The sequence below is a fragment of the Ursus arctos genome, unplaced genomic scaffold (assembly GCF_023065955.2).
Source record: "Ursus arctos isolate Adak ecotype North America unplaced genomic scaffold, UrsArc2.0 scaffold_1, whole genome shotgun sequence".
Classification (NCBI taxonomy): domain Eukaryota; kingdom Metazoa; phylum Chordata; class Mammalia; order Carnivora; family Ursidae; genus Ursus; species Ursus arctos.
The window spans coordinates 108,700,786-108,716,311 of NW_026622763.1; the positions used below are offsets into that span (position 1 = coordinate 108,700,786).

At 46.6% G+C, this 15,526-nt stretch overlaps 1 protein-coding gene across 4 annotated transcripts in view; it reads left to right on the top strand.

Annotated features, from left to right (window-relative positions):
• Positions 1-15,005, top strand: part of SEPTIN2 (septin 2) — a 32,574-nt gene extending 17,569 nt beyond the window's left edge. For 3 of the 4 annotated variants that reach the window (XM_057306300.1, XM_026490900.4, XM_026490908.3), the window contains 10 exons: positions 62-148; positions 910-1,033; positions 1,882-2,016; positions 2,273-2,390; positions 6,113-6,214; positions 6,596-6,741; positions 8,017-8,100; positions 9,526-9,583; positions 11,145-11,247; positions 12,921-15,005. In XM_057306300.1, coding sequence (XP_057162283.1) covers positions 62-148; positions 910-1,033; positions 1,882-2,016; positions 2,273-2,390; positions 6,113-6,214; positions 6,596-6,741; positions 8,017-8,100; positions 9,526-9,583; positions 11,145-11,246 — 956 coding nt within the window. In that variant the 3' untranslated portion in view covers position 11,247; positions 12,921-15,005. Of the gene's footprint in view, positions 1-61; positions 149-909; positions 1,034-1,881; positions 2,017-2,272; positions 2,391-6,112; positions 6,215-6,595; positions 6,742-8,016; positions 8,101-9,525; positions 9,584-11,144 lie in introns of all 4 variants that reach the window. The other variant, XM_044380346.3, reaches the window with a different exon arrangement.
• The last annotated feature ends 521 nt before the right edge of the window (positions 15,006-15,526 follow it).

Below are 15,526 nucleotides of genomic sequence, written 5' to 3' on the forward strand. Positions count from 1 at the left end.
TCAGTAGATTACCCATGTCGTACGGGTCCTGTCATGACAATGTTTTCATTTTCATTTGAAGGTGAATCAGGTCTAGGAAAGTCAACTCTCATAAACAGCCTGTTCCTGACTGACCTCTACCCAGAGAGGATCATACCTGGAGCTGCAGGTACAGAAGCCCCTACACCACTGTAGGCATAGCTTTCTACGCGAGAGCTGCGGAGAGCACGCGATTGGTGTTTTTGGCTCAGCCTTGTGGTTTTGTTCTGCTTTAAACACAAGAACAGTGCTCTTCTGGTCAGGAAAGGTGCCGCTCCTGAAGCCCTTGGGTCTTGTAGACCGAGCATAAATCCACAGGTCCGTCCTCTCCGTGTTTGTTTTCTTTGACTGTGGAAGTACAAGAAATAGTTTCTGCCCGTATCATATGTTTGGTGGGAGGGTCAAGGGAAGATATTTTCTCATGAAAAGAGTTCTTGAAGTCGCTGACTACTGCCTGTTATGGGAGCATTGTGGGTTCACATACACAGTCAGAGCCTAGGACCCGGGCCGCCACAACTGGGACATAGAGCCCTCTCATAAATATGACTGAATTCCGTTTTTTTTTTATTTTTATTTTTTATTTTTTTTTTTTCGTTTTTTTTTTAAACAAATTCATAAATTGTTCTCTTTGCCTCAGCAACGGAAGTCATAATTTTCAATATTGGTGGTTTAACCCTCCCAAGCTGCCATTTAATCTTAGCTGCCAGGTTTTCTTGCCAACTCGGGGATCGTTTTTACACCGTCCTTGTGTAACCTCTGAAAACCTTCCTCCAAGAGAGGTAATGAAGTTCTAAGTCGTTTATTAATAAGAAACTAACAGGTCATCTCTTCTCTTTGAAAACTGGTTTAATTTTTAGGTACATTTTCTCATTAGGTTTGTTTTTTCTCTAGAGAAAATTGAAAGAACTGTCCAGATTGAGGCTTCGACTGTGGAAATTGAGGAGCGAGGGGTCAAGCTGCGCCTGACAGTGGTGGACACACCCGGCTATGGGGACGCCATCAACTGCAGGGATTGGTACGCCCCTAGGGGACACACAGGCCCCGGAAGTGCTTACGGTTATTTGAATGTATTCGCATTTCCAGTGTTTGAGTGATGATTGGATTTGAGGTAGCTGTGTATAATAAAATGGTGAAACAGTTTAAAGTGCACTGATTATAACATTTTAAATAAGGAATTTCACAAAGAATGAGGATTTTTTTCTGTAACAGCCAAGCATTCATCAACTGCTAGCATAAATGAAATGCCTGGATCTGAACGAACGCTGGCCAGTGGAGTAGGTTGTGATGTAGTCCTTCCTCTTAGAGACTCGATCCCTGACCTCGTTAGCACAGATAAGGACAACTGCAGGTAGGGGAGCACTCTGTGCCCGTCCCCTGCAGCGAGGACTGTGTCCATGGTACACACAGTGGGCTCCAGTCTTGTGGGGTGTGAAGCACCAGCTTGCCAGCACCTGAGGAGGGAGGGGAGGGGAAGGATCGGATCTCCCATCCTTCTTCCTCCCTCGGGAGCCTCTCCCTGCTCTGGGTTGCTCTTTGCATTGTGTGGCAGTGGTTCACGTTTTCACACAGCGCCCTGTCCTCTGTGCAGTCACTTCAGATGCTTTGAACCGTTCTGTTCAGGCCTTTGACATGCATCCCCCCCCCACCCCCCGCTCCACCCAGCACTTGGGGGGAAATTATGCTTGGCACACTTTCCAAAAACCTGCATCTTGCCAAATGTATGAGTCTGTTTTCCAGTGTCATCTTATAAATGAGTTATCAAATTATCTTTGGTAGTGAGGCAGGGAACAGAAAAAACTTGTTTTGTCTTTGAAGTTAGGGACTTCTGTATCCCATTGTTCTCAACATTTATGTTTCTCACAGTTTTAAGACCATTATCTCCTACATTGATGAGCAGTTTGAACGGTACCTGCATGACGAGAGTGGTTTGAACAGGCGGCACATCGTCGATAACAGAGTGCACTGCTGCTTTTACTTTATCTCACCCTTTGGACATGGGTAAGTGGACCCCTCACCGTAGAAACCAACAAGTCCTTAGAATTTCCTTTCTACTGAATGGGTTGACAGCTTCCCCCAAGTTGCGTATTTTAATACAAGAAGTGAGATAATTTTGAGAGAACAGAAATGTGTAGTCTCCTTGTTCTTCCCCTGAATTCATGACAGTCTCATTCCGTTCAGACTAAAGCCTCTAGACATTGCATTTATGAAAGCGATTGTTCTTCCCCTGAATTCATGACAGTCTCATTCCGTTCAGACTAAAGCCTCTAGACGTTGCATTTATGAAAGCGATACACAATAAGGTGAACATTGTGCCTGTCATCGCCAAAGCCGACACCCTCACCCTGAAGGAACGGGAGCGCTTGAAGAAAAGGGTACGTGGTTTTTACTCTGAGGGCCAAGGGCCTGGGAAAGAGTGTGTCCGAGATATGGGGGAGCAGGTGGGGAGTCTGATGGTTTCTGAGGAACACCTGACACTTGTAGATTTTTAGTATTCTCACTGCCGTCAAGTTCTTATTCTTTGTAATTCACCGTACATGAAAATGCCCTCAGTGAGTATAAGATGCCATGTGCTAGGTGAGTGATATGAGTGTGGAAGTGTGATCATTTCTGTGAAGTTCTTACTGCAAACAGTCCGTGTAGGAATATGTTTTAATTGTAATCATCTGGTATCGTGACTGTTTAAAGGGCCTCCGTTTTGCCATTAAGAGAGGTTGCCTTGCACTTGTCCATCCGCCAGCCTGAGTGCCCCTCCTCCCTGCAGCCCTGTGCTGGGTGTTGGTCTCTGGTGCCTTTTTCTGTGCTATCCTGAAAGCCTCTTGGTGGATTCTTTGGTATATATTTTTAAATTATTGGCCTGTTTCTATTTGTGTGCTCATTAAGAAAGTCCAAGCTTGGGGCGCCTGGGTGGCTCAGTCGTTGGGCGTCTGCCTTCGGCTCAGGGCGTGATCCTGGTGTTGTGGGATTGAGCCTCACATCAGGCTCCTCTGCTGGAAGCCTGCTTCTTCCTCTCCCACTCCCCCTGCTTGTGTTCCCTCTCTCACTGGCTGTCTCTCTCTCTGTCAAATGAATAAATAAAATCTTTAAAAAAAAAAAAAAAGAAAGAAAGAAAGTCCAAGCTCATGTGCTAAATTCTACAAATAAAAGTTCTTTCTTTATTTTTTTGAGAGAGAGAGTGTGAGCAGGGGTGTGGGTGGAGACGGAGGGAGAGAGAGAAGACCAAGCAGGACCAACACCCAGCATGGAGCCCGACGCAGGGCTCGCTCCCACAAGCCTGAGATCATGACCTGAGCCAAAACCAAGAGTCCAGCACTTAACAGAGTAAGCCACCCAGGCACCCCAAAAATTCTTTCATTATCCATAAAAGCAGTTGTTGTTAACAGGTACATACTTACCCTTCCAGAGCATAGTCTATTTATGCTTTTGTTTTTTATAGAATGGGACCATAGCATATGTATTATAATGCTGTTTGACTTTCTAAGAATTCCCAGCACACACAGGAAACGCTCGCCCGCACCCTTATGCAGCTCAGAGCAGCACACACTCAGCTAGGAACACTCCCAGCAGGCACAGTATTTCTTCAGTGTGTTTCTTGATCCTCCCACCGCCATCCCTCCGTTTCTGGCATCAGGGATCTTTGCTTAGCTCTCTCGTGTATTCCACCAGTCTAGAACGGTACCTGGCACAGGGTAGGCCCATGTCTGCCTTCTCAGAATTGTTTAAGTCACACAGATTCTTAGAAAGGAAATTGATGGGCATTTTAAGTGCTGAAAGATAAGCATTTGAAGTTGGAATTTCCCTCAAAACAAGTTTGGAACACCTTGCATTCCCAAAGCAGTGTGAGCTTGCTCTGATCTTCTCCCCCTGGAACCATCCTGGATATGTCACCAGTTTTTCTAAAGTGTCTCCCATCTGAGAAACGGGAAGTGGTGTCTGATTTCCATTTGTGTTTCCCGGTTGCTGATGTGAGTGTGTGTGTGTCCTGCTGTTTGATCCCCGTTAGTGTGTTCTCTGAGGCTTTAGAGCCTGTGCTTTATTTTCATTGCTTTTTTTAATTGACTTATGGGTATTCTTATGTTTTTAGCTCTAGTTTCAGTTTCTGTGTTCTCACATTTTTCTTGATGTCTTCTGTCACGGCAGAGTTTTTCAGTTCTATGCACATATGTTTGTCAGCCGTTTCCTCTTTTGTCTCAGTACCTGCCAGTATTCGAGGAAAGATCTGAGCCCTGGGGGACCCCCTGAAAGCTTTGGCACGTTTGTGCTTGACCGTACGTATTTTAGTAAGTCCCACTTTAGGGAACCCCACTTTTCCTAATAAAGTATGTTACGCTGGATTCCAGAGAGGTAGGGGAGCGGGGTCCCAGTTAGAATGTTGTGTCCGCCCATCTCTGATCCTCCATCTAGAGCTCTAGGGCTTGATTTCAGAGTCTGAGATGAAGTGAAATCCTGTTTTGCCCTTATCGCTTTCATCTTGGGCCTTCCTAATCCCTTCTCTAAATCTGGTTTCTCTCCTGTGCCTCTTGGTATCCCCCCACTCCCTGATCCAGAAGAACCTCTGGCAGACCTGCTTTAGTCTTAACACTTCCCCCGTGTTGTTTCCTGCCCTCGCGTTTATCTCTTAACTCTGGCTTCCCGTCGGCCAGCAGCAGTTGTCCTGTCTAAGGCTTGGCCAGTGGGCCCTCCACCAGCCTAGGGCCTCAGCAGCAGGATTTGCTGTGCTTTCGGAAGACTTGTCTTTCTGCCTGTTTTATCACCTGTCTTCCTAACCCCTGAATGTCATCGTTGCTTAATATTACTTTGATCATATCGTCTCCTGTGGCTTCTGCTTTTCCCTTCTGAGAATCTTCTTTTTCATGTGACTTTTGTGCGTAAACCAAGAGTGTTTTCTTCCCCCACCCTGAGCTCGTCTCCCGGCTTCCCTGGCTCTGCACCTGACCCCGCCTGGTGCAGTCGCCCAGACAGAGAAATGTGTGATTGTTGTTGATTCACCACTTGCTTCTTCCTCTTTTCCGATTCAAAATAGCCTACTTATTATGTATGTCTCACCTCGATTCTCATCCTGTCTTGATGGGGCCGGCACGGAGCAGCTGGGGCCAGCAAGGATGGATAACGGGCAGGAAAGGGGAAGAGATGCGGCAGGTTCGTGCTCACTGCCTAACTTCTCCCACGGGTGAGCCTGTTCCTCTGCCTCCTCTAGGAGTGAGGACGCTGAAAGGACACTGGGCGGGGGGGGGGAGGAAGACCTCTTCATGAATCCTGAATTAGTGCAGATAGTGTGTCAGGTTCGAGGACTTTGATCATAAAGACCTGAGAGTTCCCATTAAAAAGATCCATTGCCAGATTAGGGTCCAAAGTAGGGATATTCCTGCCGTCTTGGTGTATCTCCCCAGGACCCTGCAGGAGAGTAAGCGGAGCTCCAGTCTGCTTGTCCCTGCTGGAGTGCCCAGCACAGAGGTTGCTCCGTCCCCCCTAGGCCACTCTGCAGCCTGGTTGGTTGGAGTGTTTGTTTCTCCTGCTGCCGCTTGTTCCCTGTGGAGTGAAACCCAGAGCCCAGCCTGGCATTGAGGGAACGCTCTACTTGGTGACTCCAGTCGTCCCTCTGGCTTACCCAACTGGAAGGCTTACTTTCCAGCCATTCTGGATTTCTTACTATTCCCGAAACATAGCCTGGGTGTCCTCCCCTCGGAGCTTTAAACAAGATTATTCCCCCGCTTGCCTCTCCCTCCTCTGTTCGCCTCCTTGGGCAACGCTTGTGGCTCTTCCGGTGCCTGCAGCATCTGGCTGCACTGCTCCTGGGGTGTGTGTGGTTCCCGAGGCTGGTTGTGCTGTGCGGTTTCCTCTTGGGCGCTGCTGTGCTGGTGTTGTCGTTCATCTGCTGCTTTATGTGCTAAAGCTGGTGCGTTATTGTTTACTCTGGACAGAGGACCACTCAGAAGGCAAGCATAAATACTGCTCCAACAGTCGATGAAATTATTTGAAAATCAGTTATCAGTTTAATTCTGTATTGACGGTTGGATAGTTCTGATATATTTTTAGTAGATTTGATTGAAATGTCTTGCGGTTTGGTAAAATTTCCCCTGATTTGTCATTCTTTCAGATTCTGGATGAAATTGAAGAACATAACATCAAAATCTATCACTTACCTGATGCAGAATCAGATGAAGATGAGGACTTTAAAGAGCAGACTAGACTTCTCAAGGTAAGAGCACTCTCCAGGTGCCCAGCTCGAGTCACTCCTGTTCCCGGTTATCAGGGCCGTGAAAGGAGTTGACAAAGGGCCACATCCTGGAAGGCTGGCTTTTGACAGATTGTCTGGTACATTCAGTTACAATAGTATTTTTGCTTTAAATGTATTTTGACATAGTTGTCACGTAAGGTTTAGGAATCTTATTAGGGGTTTCATTTGTTTCATATAATTTTTCCCATATGGAAAATGCCTGTCACTTCTGAGTAAAATGTTGTATCTTGCCAGGGAAGCACATGGTTAGCCGCGGTGTGCTCAACCTGTGTGTGCTCGTGTTCACAGGGAAAGTTGGGGTTCCCTGTGTGGAGCCTCTCCACCTAGTGTGTCTCTTTCTAGGCCAGCATCCCATTCTCTGTGGTTGGATCCAATCAGTTGATTGAAGCCAAGGGCAAAAAGGTCAGAGGCCGCCTCTACCCATGGGGCGTTGTGGAGGTGGAGAACCCGGAGCACAACGACTTTCTGAAGCTGCGGACGATGCTCATGTAAGACCCCCGGGCACCCTTGTGGCCAGTGCCTGGCGCAGAGAGCGGAGCTTCTTGACTGCGGGGCGGGTAGGGGGGCTGCTGCGGCGTCTTGTGCAAGGCCCTCCCCGGGGGCTGCCTGGGACTCAATGCTGCGGAACCAGCCTGTCCCTCTCGAGGCCAAGTGCTTAGCAAACCCTCCTCCCTAGTCTCCCAGCTCTCTTGACGCTGAAAGTAGACCAGATGTACAGTGTGGTATGGCCACACCAAACATGGGACACTTCCTTCTCTGGGAGCACATGTTCAGGCCGGCTGCGCAGCAGCTTCTCCACTCTGGGCTGAAACATGCTACTAAAGGTGCATTCTTTGCACCTGCACCAGACCTAACTACAAGAGCAGACGTTTTCCTCTAGAAAGTGAAGTTCACATTTAGTGACAGCGGTTGCTACTGTTCTTGAATCAAGAGGCTAGGACAAAGAGTGTTGCTAAAATCGGAAACCCCTTTACTCCATCAGAGAGTGGGCGATCTAGATAAATTTTGAGGAACTAAAAATTGATTAAAACAACTGAGCTTTATTAAACATAATTCAGTCACTACACAGGAAGTGCAGGACGGGTCCTTATGGTCGCACTGCTGTCGTGGAGGCTGCAGATGGAGCCTTCCTGTGTGTCGTGTGTTTCTTAGAGTGAGGGAGAGCATGCCAGCCCTCTGCCAGCACTCCCCGTCTGTTTCCCTACATTCTGAGCAGATAAGAATGCATTATCTTTACTCATTCTTGACTGCTTAAGTATTTGAAAAAGCTGAACCAAGAAAATTACGAATATTTTCTGAGATGATTAGAAGATTCAAAGTCCTATTTCTAGTTTATTGAAAATATTAATACTTCATTGTATGGTCTTTTTCGTAGCTTAAACTAAGAAGTCAGGAATATTTGAATTGCATGTTTTCCATAAGCCCTTTTAGAAAACTGTGTTGTTCTTTCAGGCATTGTTTACCTAAAAGAATCCGCTAAAGTCTATACCTCTGTGCACTGGTGATGGTCTCATGCACAGCTTGGCAGTGCCTGTAGGCCAGGCCGCGTGGAAGGGCCTCTTCTCCGGGCTCTGTGGGCTGTGTTTCTGCCTGTTTGTTGTGGGAGGGAGGAGAGAAACCTCCACAGCTTCAACCCTGTGTCCAAAACTCCAGCCACTTCGTGTACAATTCAGCAAGTAACAGGTGGGGTTTGAGCTACTGGTGCTTCTCCCTGCGGGCGGCTCCCACACACAGCCGGCCTTCTGTGCCCTTCTCTCTTTCAGCACCCACATGCAGGATCTCCAGGAGGTGACCCAGGACCTTCACTATGAAAACTTCCGTTCCGAGAGGCTCAAAAGAGGCGGCAGGTTGTTGCCCCACCTCATGCTGTCCCCCTCTATCCATATTGTGTCACGGAGTCACACTGTCCCTCCCTTCTACCTGTCCTTCTGGGCCTTCCTGGCTCTAAGCAACAGGATTTGGTGCTAATGTCACTGTATCTTGCTTTTTGTAACCTGTCAAAGGTAACTTCACCCATCTGCATGCAAAGAACAGCTTTAGGTGGAAAGGCCAAAGACTGGTCTCAAGAGCATCACTCTGTCTGTAAATGAGGACAGACCTACCTGCTATTAAGAAAGGCACACAGTGCCCTCGCCTTTCCTCTTTCACCATCGTAATAGGTTTTATTCGAGATCTGTGTTTTGTGACCTGACTTATGTCTGATCACACCACATCTCTGCTTAGCTAAGGTATCAGGTGATCTGCATCATTAATAATAATGAATTCCCACACACCTGATCCACAGGAGTCCTTTCCAAGACCCCCAGTGGGTGCCTGAAACTGAGGAGAGAGCTAAGCTTTATACACACACCCCTATTTCCTATACATACGTGTCTGTGATAAAGTTTAATTTCTAAATCAGGCACACGTGCAGGATTAACAACAACAATAAAATGAAACCGTTACAGCCATGTACTACAGTCAGAGTTATGTGAATATGGTCTCTCAAAATCTCATCTTGCTGTGTACTTACCCCTCTTCCAGTGATGATGCAAGGTGTGAAAATCTGCATGTGGGGAGGGGAGCGGGGGAGCGGGAGGGGGCGAGTGACGGAGGCGCTGCGATGCGGCGCTGGGCTCCCGCTGACCTTCCGCGGCTCTTCAGGAGGATCATGTGCCTCCCGACCACGGCCGAGCGGGGTCACTGAAACCGCGGATCGGGGGACGGCTGTGTTGTCATTTATTAAAATATTCGCATGTTTTGATATCTGGTAGATCTGTGTATATATACAGGGTGTATGTTAAGGTTTGCTTTATTGTGTTCCTTATCTGGGGACCAGATACTAAGTAAGGTTTTAGAGGCCGACCAGGAAGCCGGGTGCGCACCGGTGAAGAGCTGTGCCCTCACCACTCGGAGATCCTCCCCCGCCGGCCTCCTCAGCCTGTATGCTCAGACCCTGCTCCTTGTTCAAGTGTCCTTGTCACAGTCTGTGTCCATTAAGACCCGTCCACCCTCCTGATGGTAGCTGTTACTCCTTGAGTAAATGAGGACGAGTGCCCCACCCCCCCTTGGACTTAGAGAAGTTTCTCAAATTCACCATCTTGTGCTGTGGTTTTTTTTTTTCATCTTTCTTTCTTATCTTATTCATTCATGTTAGTCAGAAAAGTGATAAATAGGTAATTTTAAATACTTTCTCAGAAATGTAAAGTGAAATTTTACTTTGGGTATTTGTCATCAAAATCACCAACTAAATCTGTTAAAATATTATAATTGTAATTTCTTTCAACTTTTAGAAAAGTGGAAAACGAGGACATGAACAAAGATCAGATCCTGCTGGAGAAGGAAGCAGAGGTAGGTAAAGAAGGATATTGTTGGTGTACGTCCACAGATCATTACAGTTTTCCTTCCTTATTTTTTTAAGGACTGTATTACATATAATCTATTTTATTGTGTGTACAACTGTGTGTAGTATGAATGTTGCCTTACATGTGTTATCATTTGATTTCCAGTAGCCATTTAGTGGGAGAAACTTGGAAATAGTGCAGATTTAGTGACTTTAGTCCCTGAAGCTTAGTGAATTTAGTAATTTAGTAAAATATTCAAAATTCAGTAGCTTTCCTATACATAGACAATATGTATAGACAAGTTGGAAAATATAAAGAAAGAAACTGCCATTTACACCCATTAAGAAAAATTTAAGAAGAAATATGCAGGACTGGGGCGCCTGGGTGGCTCAGTTGTTAAGCGTCTGCCTTCAGCTTAGGGCGTGATCCCAGAGTCCTGGGATCGAGCCCCACGTCAGGCTCTTCCGCTGGGAGTCTGCTTCTTCCTCTCCCACTCCCCCTGCTTGTGTTCCCTCTCTCGCTGGCTGTCTCTCTCTGTGTCCAATAAATAAAATCTTTAAAAAAAAAAAAAATGGAGGACTGATACAGAGAAGAAACCAGAAAACTACTGAAAACAATTTTCAAAATTTAAATGGACGCCTGACTTCAGGCAGGTTTCTCATGGCAAAGATCACAGTTCTCTCTAAACTGAACGCCATTCCTGCAGAGTGGTTTGGTCTGTGAAGTTCTTCTAGGGGGCAGCTTGCTGAAGTAGATCTGACGCTTGGTCTGAAGACGGGGAATGGGAAGCACAGGAGGCCCCGTGAACACACACTGATGAAGGAGGGTTAGCTCTGCCGCTCATAGACATCCAGAGCGTGGCTCGGGCATGACGGGCTGATGAAATTCACATCTAGAAGTGGGTCCGAAGTATGGGAAGGTGTCTGGTAGAAGTGGCGTTGGGGTCTGTTAGAGCTGTGGAATCCAGGCGAATCCAAGTGTATCCAGGAAATCCTCAAACAGGCCAGCCTTTTGGAAACAGAAATAAAACTCACTTCTTTGGACAAATTAATTCAATATGGATTAAAGTACTTACATGTTAAAAGCATGACTGCAAAGTTACTTGAAGAAAATTCGGGTAAATATTTCATAATAACGTGCTAGAAGCCTCTCTAAACCAGTGGAAACCGTAGTGGTGGAAACTGCTGAGAGTGGCGGGGGAGGCCCATCCGCCTCGTGAGCAGCAGGGGCCTTGCTGCCTCGAGAAGTTCCCAGCCCACTCCCCACCTGGTAGCGGCAGCCTCTTTCCCACCGTTTAGGTTAAAAAGCACCTTCTGTTGTCTTTCTTAACTCTTCAGTTTACTGCTAATTTCTGTTTCCTACCAGAATTGCATTTTATCATTTGCTTAGTTTTTTATTGAGTTGCTCTTTTACTGATTTGTAAGGGTTTTTGTGTGTTAACTCCTTGTTGCGTTTTGGGGAAAGCGTGGAAGTTGAGATTTTAGGAATCACACAACAGCCATAAAGAGTGTCCAGGGAAGGTGGGACCTTGAGAACCAGTGACATGTCCCTATGTCCTGTGCCCGTAGCTTCGCCGTATGCAGGAGATGATCGCAAGGATGCAGGCGCAGATGCAGCTGCAGATGCAGGGTGGGGACGGCGACGGCGGGCTCCATGGGCACCACGTGTGAGGTAAAGCCGAGAGGTCGGATGCGCCTTCAGACGCCTCAACCTAAGCGTCGTGACAGGCGGTTCCCTCTTGTCTTCCTCGTGTCTTGCGTTTTGAAGCTCTTGTGCTTTAACTCTTTTGCTGGCATTCGAGGAGACCAGGCAGCCTCTAAAAAATGGAAGCTTCTCCTCAGCTCTGCCTGTCTAGTAAAGACTTTCCGTTTTTCTGAGCTTACAAATATAATTAATGAAGACAAATTAAATATTAAAGTAACCTTTATTAGTCATGCAATTAGAAACTTATTACAGCTGAAAACATCTCTTCAAAGAGAGTTTTGAAAGTGTTATTAAAACAGATTATGCCTGGTGGGCCAGGGACCTCAAGGGGGACTGCTGACTTCCGACTCTTTGCCACAGCTCTGCTCTGCCCCATGGCAATCAGTGAGTCATGTAGATGTTTGGCCTGCTGTGCTCTGGCCTCCCTATTGGAAGGGAATCTGCAGACATCAGGGACCCGGGACTGGGAGAAAACAGATGTCTACTCCCGTCTGCCCTGTGGACAGGTGGGCATTCAGAGCTATCTGGGTGCCTGCTGTCATCACCTTGTAGAGGAAGGACGGAGAGGTGAAGTCAGATACAGGCCAGAGGAGGGAGCAGCTACGTGCGGTTGGGGCAGAGGCACACGGCTCCCTGGAAGAGAGATGCCTGGGGCTAGGCAGACTGAGTTGGTGCTGGCCACAGGCACAGAGCTGGGGACGGGAAACTAGGGGTGCAGGTCCGGAGTCCACTACAGGTGGGGGCCTGATTGTAGACGCAGGAGAATGTTCTTGACAAGAGGAGGTGATGCGGGGACACGAGTGAGCTGAGGCTTAGCTGACACAGGGCAGGATTGACGAGACAGAAGGCAAGGAGCCCCGAGCCTGGGACGTCTAGCAGGAGTCCTCCATGGCAGACGCACAGGTGATAGAGGAAGGACCTGCAGGGTGTGTGGGAGCACTGGCCACCAAAACAACACCCCTGCCCTTGTGGCTCATGGGGAAAGGTTTCAAAATACATATGAAGTGCACAAATACAAGTGTTCGGTGTAACCAGTTACTGGAGCGAAAATGTCCACAGAAACCCCCCACCTGGGCCAGAGTTGGTGGTTTACTGTCAGCAGCGTGTTGTCGCCCTAGAACAGTCCCCAGCGTGTGCGCTGAGTCCACGGCCCCGATGAGGATCCTGTGGTGTGGCAGGGTTTGAAGTTATTTGCTTGTACTCCTGTAACTGCTGAAGTGTCAGCACTCCCGACCCCATGAGGCTGAGTCTGCACGAGTGGGTTTGGCACCTGATGCGGAAAGGCTGCTGTATTAGAAAGCAACGGGACTTCTGAGGGGTGGGGCTCACTTGAGGCAGGACGGGGTGACAGATGTTTGCTCATTTTCTCTGATCTTGCTGCTTCTCTAAATTTTAAAAATTTATGAAATTAGGTAGAATCTCCTTTGGGTATACACAACTAATTTATATTTTTTCATACTCTGCAATTTGGCAGTGCTTCTGGTTCCCAAGAGATGTTTTGATTTAGTTAACTCTGGTCACGGGAGCCAACCTTCTGCTCAGTTTGTGCCCTTCGTTTTACAGAAAACGATGCTGTTACTGGTCATAGCAGTGAGTGTTGCACCGCTTTCATTTAAATATGTTGTGTTCTGTTTTTCCAGAAAACACTTCGCAAGATACAGAGAACATTCCGCACAAGTACTACAGCTGCGTGTTTCCGAGAGATTATTGGAGGGGTGCCCATCCACATTTTACAGTACCTGTGCCTGAGAACTTAATTTTTTTTTAAACTTCTGATGTGTTTTGTATGAAGTACTTTTAACATTTGTATGTCGTTGCTATGTTATACTTTATATTTTGTGAGGTGAACCTTCCATTTTCATTTTTCTTCCACCTTAACTAACCACTAATGTTGGACTCATTTCCAGGATCAGTCAGTATGTATAACTAACATTGAATTTCTTTGATTTGGCTGGCCTGACTAATTGTTGAGCACTCTCGATTTCCTTTCTGGAACATTCAGACTCAGCCAGCATGTGCCTGGGTGCTAGCTGCTTGGACCCAGTGATACGGAAAGATGAGCTGGCGTCTACAGGGCGTTTATCTACCAGGTCACCAAGATGGAGATTCTCCCTTGCTTCGCTTGGCTTTGAGCACAACACCTAAAACCAGTTTTGCTGCTATAATTCAATATTGTTAATTCATCTGCACATTTACTTTTTTTTTACCAAGTAAAACAATAGAATTATTATCTAATATGATACGTGTATACTAAAATAGCTCTTTTAAAAACGGGCAATTAGGGGGCAAATTTTAAGAAGTCTTTGGATTCTGATGCTAGGTCATTTTTTAAGCTGCGCTGCCCAGACCTGCCACAAGCCACGTGTTGTAGTGTCCCCAGTGCTACTGGTTATACTCCGCTGCGGACTGAGCTCCGGTTTTCCTATTACAGCAGCGATTCTTAGCCATGCAGAGAGAGCCAATAAACGATTTTTAATCAACTACCATGCAAAGTTACTTTTTTAAGGAAAATTAATAAATGATATATTTAGAAACCAGCCTTTTTATATTTTTATATGGCACTCTAGTGTGCTTTCTATAACTACAGGTTTATAAGATCTGCCTGAGCAGTGAGAATCAAGGTCCTTTGGGGGTAGCCCTCTAAACCCAGGCCTGTCCTAGGCCCTGCGCGCTCGTGGCCCCATGCTGCCTGAATGCCAACCAGGTTTTCCTGATTTGGCTTTCCTTTAACTGGTTCTCAAATTATTGATAGTTTCCTGAAAGGAGGCAAATAGCAGCGATCATTTTTTTATGTGCAGACTGTTGTCCATTTTCAGCCACTGTCACATCCTTCGTTATGTGTACTACAAACTTCCCAGTGTGTCTGGTGAGACTGAAGGACATTTCAAATCTGCACCGTGGCCTGACTGGTGGACGCCACCAGTCAGATCATTTTTCTGTGCTCTGTGGCCTTGGTCCTTCCCTTCCTCCAAGGGGCACTGAGGGGCTCTGGGGCTTGCTTTTTTCAACATTTTTACTGACATTGGGAAAGTGGGCCCCAGAAAGTGACGGGTGAAAGGACACCTGGAGGGAGCAGGTGTTGGCTCTTTGTTTTCATTTTGCTCTAACAGGAGGGGCAGAGATGCAGAAAACGCTTCCCCTGAGGATGGGAAGAGTGTTTGCTTGGGCCAGACAAAACAAAGTGATGGGGTTGAAACAGGTAGTCACAGAGGCAGGCTATAGACAGTAATCAGGTGTTCTCAAGAACTTTGTCTTTTCACTGTTGCATAATGGTGACTATTCACAAGCCTTGGGTTCACGTACAGTTGTACAAAGTTCTTACCAGGAGAAAGTGTGAAGTGTTCAGTGACTTTAGAGCACCTCCGTGAAAGGCCAGCTATCTGGGTTATTTTGGCATTAAGTACACTAGTAAAATCTGTTTAAAAGGTGGAGCTGGGGTCACATGTGTCGTCGTGGCTGCAGGCCTCTGTATGTTTGTGTCAAACTACTAGGGCCAGCCACCACCTGATAAGGGCTGTGCGGGGTGGGTGGACTACACTGTCTCACTTTACATCCCCCTTTGTTTTGCTGCCCAAATCTAAATAAATACTTTCACTTAGAGATAATTGCTTTCACTAAGAGATAATCTTTACCTATAGAAGTGTATTTTGAAAACTTATTTTACACAGTTTTGTATCCATTGAAACTAACCTTTTATGAATAAAGCACTATTGTTTGGCTATTAAGTGAAGAGTTATTATTGGTTTTTTATGAAGGTGTGAAGTCTTCTGGGACAGGTTCAAAGCCCTGCAGAACGTCTGTGCATAAAATCAGGAAGAATTATTTGCACCAGTACCCAACTTTGTATTGGCGATCCCAGCCCAGAAGAAAGAGGCATAAAGACTAGGGAGTGATTAATGACAGGTGATCTGACCATCTACTTAAAGTGAGAGAATGTGTGCTAAAAATGAGCACTAGTAAGAGTTCGGTGATGTCTACTCACGAGTTAGAAAATGGAGCAGGAAAAGGGATCTCATTCACTGTAGCAGTAACTACTAAATAGAAATATAAACAATTGGAAGAGATCTAGGAAATTCTATTCTAAATATTTCTAAGAAGAGACGGCTATGGAGAGCGCTACGGCTTACTAGAGGACATTGTTTACACCTGGACTGCAAGCCTGGTCTGGGTGGCTGGACGGCCTTTTGGCTGCCCCCCCACCACTGAGCACCCGAGGACCTGCCAGTGCTTCCTGAACCACCTTCCT